This window comes from Cupressus sempervirens, chromosome 10 (genome assembly GCF_028749045.1).
Source record: "Cupressus sempervirens isolate cs-2001-9-10 chromosome 10, ASM2874904v1, whole genome shotgun sequence".
NCBI lineage: Eukaryota > Viridiplantae > Streptophyta > Pinopsida > Cupressales > Cupressaceae > Cupressus > Cupressus sempervirens.
In genome coordinates this window covers 233,124,813-233,137,675 of record NC_143127.1, presented here as the reverse complement: position 1 = coordinate 233,137,675, position 12,863 = coordinate 233,124,813, and the positions used below count along the sequence as shown (strand labels likewise).

Here is a 12,863-nt window from a genome sequence, read left to right as displayed (position 1 = left end):
TGATGGGGACAAGACAATTCTGTTACTGCATACATACGAAAATATCAATTTTATTTAAAAAATTTCGAGGGTATGAATAATTATATCAAGAACAACTCGTTTCTCGCTGCACTAGAGCTTAAGTAGTGTACACTTGTACTGATGTCAAGTTCTTTGTGTGGAAAAATGGTTAGGCGCCACTACTACCAAATGTTTGTTGAGTCAAAACAATATAAAAACCAACTTTTCAAGGATAGACTTGTTTTGGATGGACTGTGTACATACATTGGAGGAAACTTGGGCTCATGTTCGAGGTTCTTGTTAAAAGTTCATTGCTATAAAGCCTCAACAATTTTTAACAAGCTAAGTATTTATTTATTCTTAATTGAATCTTAAGAAGCCTGCATGTATTAATTGGTTGAAAGTATTCTTTTGGGTGGAATAACGTTTTTTTGGGTACTAATCGACTAAGAGCCCAAGTGTAATTGTTGTATACATTTTTTCTAGTACTAGTTATTATGCATTCTAAGTTATATATTTGGATGACGGTTAATTTAAGTTATAATAGCTCTTTGTTATAGGATGAAGCAATGAGATGAAGTTGCTTTGTGTTCAGAGGGAGATATTTGGCTTTAAAGGGAGTTGTTTTGGTTGAGAGGGAGTGTTTTTGGAATCTCCATCATTCTTTATACATGTTGTTAACTTGGTATCATAAATATTGATACTCGTGTTGGAAAAGAGTTTCAGCTATGATTTAATTATAGTTGGTTTTTGAGACTCTTGATGGAAATGAATCTTAGTTGTGATTCCATTTCTTGCTGATTATGAGTTCTTATTCATGATAGTTATAAGGTCAACCTAATAACTCTTTCACTCTAGGAGTGAACATCATGTTGAGAGAGTCCATGATGACATCACATTGAGAGATTCTGTGATGGGAGTTGGAAGTCGTGTTGAGAGAGTCCATCACTATATCACATTGAGAGAGTCCATGATAAAATGTTGGTTGTGAATCTTACTAACTTATCATGTTGAGAGATTTCATGATAGCATCACGTTGAGAGAGTCCGTGATGAAATGACTGAGATTTTTGCAAGTTTGTCATGTTGAAAGATTCCATGACAACAACACGTTGAGCGAGTCCGTGATGAAAGTTGGATGTGATTTCTTGCAGGATTTAAATGTTAAGTGATTCCATGAAATTTTTTATGATCTATGTGATTAGATTTTATCATTGACATTTTGGTTGTAGCCTTTTGTGATTGTTCAGCTAAAGATCTCTCTTTGGCTAAGAGGGATTGTTGAAGATTGTAGCTGCAATAGAGATCTTTATCTCTAAAATATGGACCTTATTTTGTTGTTATGGTCACCTTTGCTTGAAGAGAACACTTTATGATAATAATACTAAAATGTAAAGACCCACATCATTCAACATGCATTAAGGCATGGATTTATGAAGAGTTGTAATTGTAATAGAGTGCCATGTTCTAGGAAATTGAAGAGACCTTTGGTTGGAATGTGAAGAGTCTCTTTTTAAATTATATATATCGTATCAAGTGATACTTGAATTCATTCTATCAATAAAATGATCTTTTGTTGTCTGGTTGGGTTTTTCCCTTCATTTTTGAAGGGTTTTCTTGAGATATCTTGTGGTGTTGATTGTATCTCTTTTATGGTTTCTTTATTGCTGTTTATCATCTTAATTTCTGGGCTCTGTCTTTAAAATATTTGACCCTTCTCCTTTAATAATAAAAACTCAACTAGTGATAGCTTGGGGTTTCAATTCCTTTATTTGTCACACTCGATACTTTAACCAACTACTCCCAATAAGAAAATGAAGTAAAATTAAAGACCCACCCCTTGCTTGCCCCTAAACATTTTTCTTTGGCTGCCAATACATTATAGAATTTAGGCCTTCCACTTTCCACCTAAACCATGTGACACTTTTTCCATTAATCCCCTATGCTATGGGTCAAGAGGAATAATCTTTACTTTCATCCTCTGACCAAGAGGGTCATGACACATTAGTTCAGATGAACATTGAAATCTGTCTGCTCATCTTTTGGAGCAAACTTGGTTCCCTAAAAAGCAAATAAATCCAATGGGTTGTCGTAAGCACTGTAAATTTTTTGTTATATTATTGTCAACTGGAAGTGAGATGCAAGCAACCTCCTTCCCACCTTTCAATCATCCAGATTTCAGTATGTGCTAGGTCAGAGCGTTCAGTGTTCCTGATTACAATAACCTGAAATCAATGCTTAAAGGAGAGTACCAGGCAGCAAGCCATTCAGCACCACTTATTTAGTGGGGTTAATATTCATTACAAGAAATGTAAATAAACATCTTCCACTTAATTCAGTGGCGAGTATAGGGGCACATCTTATATAATGAGAATGTCTATGGGCATATCCACTTGTCTAGTACATAAGTTGAATCAATATTGAAACATAAAAAAAGCTTCTCCCATTTAGTCATTGGTGAGAGATTACAATAAATCACTTCTTCAGTGGGGTAAAGTACATCTACATTAGCTGGTTTGCTGGTCCAAACTATTGGAAGATTGATTTTCGAGAGAGAATAAGTTTGGTTTGATACACATTAAAAACCAAAGTTTGGCTTCAGTGAGGAAAATTACAACTATATCAGCCTGTATTTTGGTCCAAACTTTTGCTCCAAAAACAAAACTTTGGAAAAGAAGAGGTGTATCCATTGTTTCAAATGGGTGGAAAGATTGAAGATATTGTCTCTTCATTAATGTCATCGTGTTGTCTGCTAAAGGGGCAATGTTTTGAAAACTATGGGCCGTGAGGGGCAAATAAAAGATGGGCAATTTTATTGTTGATGTTCTCATCTCAGCCATTGAGATAGTGGGACCTAAGAGCATTGTTCACGTTATAAAAGAAAACATAAAGAATTGTAGAGTTGTTGATTTTTTGGTTGAACGACGATATCACTATATCTTTTGAACTTCTTGTGCGGTCCACGCACTCAGTCCTATGTTACGAGAGATTGGGAATAAAATCAGGTGGACCAAAGAGGTGTACGTAATGGCCGAGGACATCCAAATGTTTATCACTAACTGCCCACATGTCATAGGAAATTTTTTCGATTAATTTAAGTTTGGTGCTTGAAGGTAAGTGAACTTGAAGTAGTATTTTACATTTTTAAATTTTCCTAATTTGATTGTGTAAAGTGTATTGTTCTTTAAAGTTTATCTTAATTTGACTTTTTTCTTTAATTTCTATTATAGGTCATAGAGATCCATTTTGCATCTAATATAATCGGCTTGAGATGACTTGTGAAAGTCAATTTAGTACTTTGTAATATGGTGATCAACCAAAATCGGTCTATACAGAAGCAAAGAGCATTGAGAGAGTAACAAAAATCAAGCAAAGGATATTATATGACTCATGGTGGGATCCTGTGAAGTATCTCCTTAGTTTCACCGAGCCCATTATGAGCATGATTCGCTACACTAGCATGAATAGGTTTTGTAGTGCGGAGGTGTATGATGGCATCAACTTAATGCTTGAGAAGATGAAGCAAATCATAAATAAGAAAGAGCAAGAACCTAAGGGCACTTTCTTCAAACAATTGCAAGCAATTGTCATAGAAATATGGAACGAGATGACCACTCTATTACATCTTCTTGCCTATGCAATGACTTTATAATACTATAGCAAACATTTCCTTGACATGTTAGGAAGGCTTCCACTTATAATAGAGATTTACTAGTTGGGTAGAAGACAATATTCCTTATACTCTTCCTTGATGAGGACATGCAAGATTTGATTATAGATGAATTCATAAATTATGTGAATGCAAAATGTCCAATGTTTGATACTTTTTGCCATTGGTTTAAGGATGTGGTCATAGTTTTGATACCTCCATGGCCAATGCTTCCAAAAATTATATCATGGGTAAGTTTTATTTATAATTTTAATTTACTTTGTCTTCATAGGTTGCTGTTAACTTTATATGACTTCATAGATAGGAGTTCATTGGCATCAGAAAGAAATTGGAGCACATATTCTTTCATCTACTCAATAGAGTGCAATATATTGGAGTCTAAAATTGTTGAAACTTAGTGTATGTGCATCCTAACTTGCATCTCGTTACACACAAGCAAAATGGATACAAAGAAGGGGAGTCAAAGGTGTGGGATATAGATCTAGAGAATACGGACTTAGATGCTTCCATTTCTCAGCTTGTAGTAGCTGCATTTGAGGACTTGAAAAGTGAGAACACTATTGATGCTACTGATCCCATTGGCATTGACACTATTTGTGAATCAACTAATGCCATTGATGAAGAAGAAGAAGATTAAGTAAATCTATTTGATGATTGAACCTTACCATAAAGTTTCAATTGTTGAAAGCTGAAACAATGATAATTGAACTCAATATTATTATTTTAATCTTTTGATGTTGAACCTGACGTATATGATGCTATGATGGTATGATTACAAATTTATGGTGTTTTTGTTGTTTATATGATACTCTATGACATTCTAATCTTAATTCATGCTTAAATGTTTGTGTGTTTGTACTAAAAAATCCAAACTCCATTTCAAAAATTTGTCTTACCAGTGAACCAGTTCCTTGAACCTGAACTCAAACGGGTAACTTAGAAGTACACCACCTACTGGTGGTACTGCCATCAAGTGCTTACAAAACAAGTGCATAGTTTAAAGGTTTCTGTAACACCCAATTTTCCCCAGCCTTAGCTAACAACTATTTAGATGTTTATATGAAAGAGTTTGACAGCTATAGCAGATTAAAGAAGCATTCAATCAACAATGCAATATATATATATATATATATATATATATATAACTGCCATCATAACTAACCATTATTGTAACAAACTACTTTTCCACAACAATTTAATTATAAATAAAAAGATACATTAGTTCTCATATTCATATGAATGATAGTTAGAACAACTACTTTACATATTCAAATGAAAGAGATCAATTATAACGGATTAACTAAATCCTAGTCCATTGAAAGAGAGTAATTGATTTAACAATATTAACCTTCTAAACATATCTTCGACTGAAAATACAAGTACGTAAAAGTAAAGTCTTGGCATTTGGTGGAGAGGAGAAGCATTGTTAGGGGCTTAATCTCCTAACCGTGGACCCTTAAGTATCCTCACACCATCTCCACTGAGAAAGACCCTCCCTACCTGGGATTAGGCATGGGACACCCCTGTCTTGCCATTGAGCATCATGGTGTTAGATTATTGGCTATGTAGCTAGGTAGGCTATGGAGTTCTTCCCATCAATCCATCAATCCAACTGCTGGCAACCCTGACCTCCAGTGATCATAGCAACAAGCATGAGCCATGAGCTGACTCAGTTTAAATTACTTGCTTATGCTCAATACTAATTTGTTTAGTGCTGATTATTCTTTTTGTCTTGCAGGTTATTTCACATAATCTTTGATTATCAGACCACACCCTTCATCTCGACCTTGCTGGTTATCCTTGATTAATCTCGGTGTGGCTGTCCCTTCATTCTTGATTAACTGTGTTTATTACTGACATGATTTCACAGCCCAACCTAGGTGTATAACAGATTTGTAACAAAAGGTTCTTGACATTTCATTATCATAATCAATAACATCTATGATGGTGCCTTTCCCTATCTCAGAAACATATGAATAATGCCACTGTATAGGGATTGCACAGTAATGTAATCTTCCAAACTATTTAAGCTCTGATATGAAACATGTAAATATACAATAGACTCTTCAAACTGTTTTCATAAGAGCAATTCATGGCAATGGCTGAACAGAAATAAACAATTAATCAACATGGAATTGTAGTCCGTTGGGCTCTGCTCATGACATTAGTATTTATTCATGCTACACGCCTAACTCAAAACCCATTCTCATTAAAAGAAATGGAAAAAGATGGGCAGGAAGGAAGCTTGACCTGGCTTGCAAACAGAGGTCTGGTTACCCTTAACACTGGTAAGAACTGGTATGCCCGACACAACTCCTTGGCTCACAATGGATTCAATTCGTAGGTGAATCAACAAGACTTTCTGTGCAGATTGCAGATGAGAAACAATTGGCTAATATGAATGTCATCTCATAAATGAATCAATGGCTCATGGAATGTAATTCGCAGATAATAACAATGGCTAGTACAAATGCTTTCTCGGATATAATTCAACGTCTCATGGAACGTAATCGCAAGTAAGGACAATGGCTAGTATAAATGAAATCTCAGATATGTGGCATTATGAATGCAGAGCATGGATGGTAACAATTGCCCCGATTGGGAGTGAATGTGTTATGCTAAACAAGGAATGCAAATCGCATAAATAAAGAATGGCTTTTTTTCCTTCAAATGCATGCTCAGGTTCCAAGATGTGCACTCCCGGTTGGATGACTCCTGGCTGAACTAGTAGATACTTGACAATCTGATAAAACACGTCACAACAAAAATGCAAAAGCAGTAAATTTTTGAGAGGTTGCTATTGTAGAGGCAAGATTTGAGTTTCTACTATGTCTTTACTTTCCAACAACAGCATCATATATTTGAATTGGTTTAATATTAGTCCGTATTATTTCTCAAATTGATAGTCTGTTACATACACACTTACTGCCAGAAATACAATAAAAGATTTGATATCTTGTACAAACCGAAAATATGCCTTTCTTATTTTTAGACCAAGAAATATGCAAGCTTCGAGTGATTAGAAAACAGGAAACTGGAGAACTGTAACATATGAATGGGAAAAGGCACACACACTTGCAGGTACTAATATCTATGAAATTCAAATAAAGGTAAATTAATCCCGTCAACTGAATTGAAAGCTTTAGCAATAAGAAAATCACCAGCAACTTCAATCCATTATTGTTTGAAAATTTCCAATGTTGCATGTACCTGTTCAGCCCTCACAACAGTAGAATGTGCAGAGATCTGAAGGACAAGTCATGCCTTACATACATTAAATGTTTGGAGAACCTAAAAAATATTGACGAGACAAGGAATGAATTATGAAATTCGAAACATGTTGCAGAGGAGATTGGAAATGCAAGACGATAAACCACATCAATTGGATATTTCATCCCGATATTTCTCTAATTATGTTGAAAGTGGTAAAGAATGAGCCATTGTGGTTCACCCAACTTGATGACTGGTTAGAGTTTCAATATTGTTATCAAAGACTTTTGCAGGATCGTATGGCCCTTGCACAATTATTAAATGTTATAATATATACATATAATATTTGTGTAAATATTTAAATAAAGGAGCTTATTTTTTGGTTCCTTACAAGAGTGACATGTGATGATTATTATTATTAGTTCCTGCCATACGTAGGAATACTATTCTTAATATGACATTAACACTAACCAATCAAATCAAAGAATTTAAAACATTATATGAAATTTCAAATGTTTATATCATTTTCTAATTTTTTATTATTTTATAGATCACATTTTTCATCCATTCTATTGGTCCATACTATTTTTGGTGGAGGAGAAAATTAATTTTCTTCCACAAAAATACAAATTTTTTTCTAACTTCATCTTGGATTAATGAATGCATTAATTACCACTATCTTTCCACATTTGTTGATAAAAAAAAAAATTCAACCATTTTATTTTCAACCTCACACAACATGTCTAATCAATATTAATTTCCAGTAACAATATAATTTCAATATGTTATATCTTTGTATTTGAATTTCTAATTTTTTTAAAACTTTGATTTTTTAATAAAAGTAGTTAAATTATTACTATTATTTTACTTTTGTAAAAATAAATTAAGCAATATTATTTTTAATTATATTTTATAATAGTGTTTGTAATATGTATAATTGATAAGTATTACAATTTGTAAATTATATCATTTATTATTATTAATATTTTATATTTAAACAATTTATTATTTAGTTTAAATATATTTAAAATTTAAATATATATTTTAATATTAAATTAATGATTATATTTTACATCAAAAAAACATACTAAAAGGAAATAACTACAAAAAAGAAATAATTCAATTCTAAAAGATATGTAAATTATTATTAAGTTTTTATAAACTATGTATTAAAATTAAATAGTTATATTCTATTTCTTATTTATTACATCATATTTATTCATCAACATCAAATTTATATGTATTGATTGTTGAGCGAGTTTTTCCAACTACTTATGGTTCTCTATTAAAATGCATACCATGCTTAAACATATAATGTGATACTCCAAATGCTTCATCACTTCTTCAAGTTCTATAATTTAGATATTGGTATGGATTACTTTCCTCATTGTATATATTTTAAGTTGTCAATGTAGAAGGTGCAAATTTGTCTAAAGCATATGTGTTGATCATAGTATGATATTAGGTAGTTAGTGGCATATTGGGTACTTTGGCCTCTTATTCTTGGGCTTAAATACCCAAATATATAATAATATAACATGAGAACTTAATAACAAAATATGAGTCATCCTATCAGATCACAAGTGCATTTTTAGGCAAAACTTAATGCAGTCACAATGTTAATTTAGAACTATTTAACTTTATTTTCACTCATCTACACCTCTACAACCATTATGCGTTAGGCAACAACTATGACGCATCACGTCTCTTATTAGTCCCTGCCTTGTAACGCAGGAAACAAATGTTTTCAGTACAATTAATTTAAATAAAGACAAATTGCAATTTATTAAGATTTAAATATGAAATATTAAAAAAATCTTTTCTATGATCTTAATTCTAATTTTCTATTCGTCCACTAAATTTTTGCTAGGGTTTTTTTTATATTAATAGTGAAAAATAGACAGAAATTCAAAAACCAGATAAGCTTGTATTTATTATAGCAATTATCACTGTCAAAAGTTGTTCGTCCCCATTAATTGCTATTGCTGTGATATTTTTCAATTCTCCCGTGCTTTGGATGTGGAAGCTTCTTGACCTTTCAAGGTTGTCGTGGTCTGTGTCTGGAAGAATTAGGAAAAATGAGTAGAAAGAGTATTTGATTTCAAAGGCTCCAAGTTTGAAGATGACGCAGAAATTCGCAGCCGGGTTTTGGGAGGGATTAAAGAACAATAGTGAGGCACAAATGACTATGCAGTGATTTTTGTGGTAGAAAAAATCCTTTTGTGTTTGACAATGAGCGCTTTCATACTTAATCAATTACAAAAATTTGTTTAGAAATACAGTCAAGTAGAGGGAAATCTTCTGCAATTGCCACATTCAAGAAGCTTCTCGGCTCTTCAATCTTCTCAGAAAAATTCTCACATGGAATCTTTAAGCAAAATTTTCCTTTCAGTAAGACATTATTTGGAAAGAAAAGGAAAAAAATCTTCTGGATTGAACTTAATTTCATACAGTTGCATAGTCTCTGTCACTGACCTATTTAAAATTTTGTGTGTACAAAATCACCATGAGTTAGCTGTGGAAATGTAGCCTGAGGCACATATCATTGACTGTATCCAAAACATGAAATCAGCTTACACAGTGATGTAGGGAGAAATAAAAAAATCAGAGAAATGCAAATCTTTATGTAAAACTCCATGTTATTCACTTTCTCCATTCACAAACTCCAACTCTCCATGATCCGGATCAGCATTACTCGTGTCAGGCATCCCCTGCCAAAAGATCTCATCACTCATCTGGAAAGATTTTTGAGCATGCTCTTCCTCGCTCTGCAAGCCCCAAATCATGTGGCAGACATCGCAACTACTCCGAAGAACAACATACTCCCAGCTTGTCTAGATTCAAAGCGCAGCAACATAATTGATGATTGCATTTGGATGCGAATCCGGCCACAAAAACATTATGGATTACAAATCGTTGTCTAAGTTGTGTCCCGTAAGAAGCTCATCTTATCCGAACGTATACTTGCTAATAAATCTTTTCTGAATGTTGAGGCGGTGGAAGGTCATCTGCAGCTACCCCAATGTAACTGTTTTCAGCAGGGACAAATGTGCAACACGCACATGGATCCGTGCCACATCACAGAGAAAATGACTTCCACTATACACTGCAGGCTTTTAGATATGTTTTAGGCGTAATATATCATGTTATATTTGAATAATTAACACTTATTTTAGTAATAAGTGTATGTTCAGAATTCAAATGAAATGTAGGCAAGAGTCTATAAGTTGTGGGTTCAATATGCCTCCTATTAACACATATTAATAATAAATTTAACAATAATCTAAGCTTTGAAAATTTTGAAAATGTTGAAAGCTTTCACTTTTCACATATTTAAATTTTTTTTTGTTATAGTATCTTTTTCACTATACATTTTCTAAATTTTTACACCTTTCTCAAAATATACGATAGAAAAATAAAAACATTCATTTTCAATTTTCAAAATTAAAATATATTTAACACTATCAATTTCATTATTTCATTAACATATAAAATCAATAATAATCAATTGGAAGTATGATTAATTGTTATGTCAATTTTAAAATTATTTAATAAAATCTATAATACTAAATTAAAAAAAAGACAACAAATTTTTAAGAAAACTATAAATAATAACTAAATTATATAAATCTAGTAATTAACTTGGAATATCTAAAAATTAAGCTAGGTTAATTTTTTTTGTTTGTTTGTTCTTAAATTGATATCTCGTGACTAAATTTCTATTTATAAGCCATAAATCTTGAAATATATTTTAAAAAATCAATAATTTTACGGAGCAATTTTAACATAATTTGTTTACTAACAAAATTTCTATATCTAAACTATTTCTATCTATCAGCAGTATAATTTTAAATTTATGATTTTTTTCATGCAACATTAGTCCTCAACTTTGGAGAATGCAAACTATTTGGCTTCTCTACAAACTAGGCCTTAAATGGCATCTACCAATCCTCAAAGTACTAGAGTAGAAACTAATATTGAAAACTTGTTATATAGTTAGCCATACTCTTATTCAGACTAAACATAGCACAAATATTTACACATTATGCCTAGGTACAACTCAATCTTCTACCTCAAACAAAAGGCAGAGACAACACTCCAATATATTTTGGAAAGGACAAGCCTATTATGCGTGGATACATTTTTAATTTTTAATTTTATAGAATCTTCATCTAACAAAATTTGCTCCATCTATAACATTCAATTATCGTGCCCAAATAATGCATGATGTATTCTCAAATTCTATTTATATTAGGATTTTTATTGTATTGCCATCAATATAAACTCTGTATGACATTTCTTTATGTTTGATGTGGCTTGTTCTCATATAAGTTTTCGCAACATGTTTTACGTGTGCAATTACTATTTCTTACAACTTATATTGGATTATTGTGCCACGTAATGTTTGACATTTGTTTAAATACATGATCATACTGAAGATTTATTTTACATATTGTGCTTTAACTGAAGCGATTATGCGTGCAGCAAATGAGAGCACACGCAAGCGTCTTATTGGCTACACATTGGGCGAATACTTTGCTCTAGTTTTTGCTAGTGGACTGCAAGTTTATTTTATTCGTCGTTTATTTAGCAAGAACGTTGCCTATAACAGAGTCTAGTGATGTACCACTCTAGAGAGTTGCATTTAGGCCATACAGTGCTTTTGCAATATCTCTGCCAACAACACAAGCAGTTTAAACAAATATTTTGGAACTTCTGAAGGATATATTACATTTGAGATGTGCCTTTGTGAGTCTTGTATGATTTCTTTGATCGGTCTTTTTTTGTTTTATTAAAAGGATTGACAGGAATGACCCATTTAAGACAAGATACTAGCGTTCTACAGAGCTCACTTTAGGTTTTCTGTTCAAGATGGTCTTCAATATTTGATGTTAAATGAACACTCTTTGAATAGTCAGAAATAAGGTTCTTCAGAGTGATACAGTAAATTGTATCAGTAAAGGTTTGAAGCTTTTATAGGATATAGATTGCTGTAACTTTTTAAAGCTTGTCTGGACCGAAATTGGGTAAACCATCTTAAAAAAATCACCTCCGGAACTCTTGAAACAATCTAAGAACACTATATAACTTATACATACTTCTCAATAAACTCTACATATATGTAGATGGCTAATATTATGTCAGGACCCTATATATATATATATGAACGAGTAGAAAGCTATTTAGCTATCATATACAGTTCTTATGATTATTAAGTAGTAACAATAACTAATTCTAATTAATTATAAATAAAAGAATTGATAAAAAAAATAGATAAAAAAAAAAAATCCTAAGAACAATGACTAAGAATGAAATCTAATAAATATATAATTATAATTTATTATACGTATAGGTAAATGATGTTAAATACATAGGTAATTGTTCAAAATATATATTAGAACATTAATGATGATATTGAATATGTATCCTTATATTTAATATTATAACATAAACTATCACTACAATAGTAGTCAAGTAACACCTGAGTTAGTTAAGGATCACGTCCTTCCAAAGGGACATTGGCATGCGCGGGGCAATAATTATCAAGCTTAGAACAGGACGATATACAGGTGGACTGAGGGAAATTAAAAGCATACAAAAGGACAGTGACTGGGATGATGACATGGATAAGGCCCACGCCATTCTTGAAAGACACCATTCAAGCAAAAAAGACCAATAAAGGAGCAGCGACTGAGAGATTAAGGAAGAGAAAATTAGGGAATCCTCAAAAAAAAAACTGACAGCGTGAATATAAAGCTGCTGATTAATCATGGGAAATATCGATTAAATTAGGGGAGTACACATCAGCAAGGCTGTTAGGATGAAAAATTGAATGAAGTGAGAAGATAATAAGGGTGTTGGGCCTTAACAAAAAAATGTAGCAAATGAAGTAAATGACCTCACTGGTCATAGGAGAGCATTAATACAAGTAGCAGAGATAAGGAATAATAAAAGTAAGGTGGAGTTAGATTTTAAATAATAAA

General features: G+C 32.3%; 1 protein-coding gene and 1 long non-coding RNA gene across 3 annotated transcripts in view; one reads left to right on the top strand and one right to left on the bottom strand.

The window, feature by feature from the left end:
• Positions 1-7,561, bottom strand: part of LOC149533490 (uncharacterized) — a 62,698-nt gene extending 55,137 nt beyond the window's left edge. The window contains exon 1 of the long non-coding RNA XR_016356797.1: positions 6,880-7,561. This is a non-coding gene — a long non-coding RNA (uncharacterized LOC149533490). The remainder of the gene's footprint in view (positions 1-6,879) is intronic.
• LOC149533489 (transmembrane emp24 domain-containing protein p24beta3-like) overlaps positions 1-11,750 on the top strand; it is a 71,797-nt gene extending 60,047 nt beyond the window's left edge. Inside the window, exon 4 of one of the 2 annotated variants that reach the window (XM_089803760.1) lies at positions 11,365-11,750. In XM_089803760.1, coding sequence (XP_089659886.1) covers positions 11,365-11,498 — 134 coding nt within the window. In that variant the 3' untranslated portion in view covers positions 11,499-11,750. Of the gene's footprint in view, positions 1-5,407; positions 5,753-11,364 lie in introns of those variants that run through there. The other variant, XM_089803762.1, reaches the window with a different exon arrangement.
• The last annotated feature ends 1,113 nt before the right edge of the window (positions 11,751-12,863 follow it).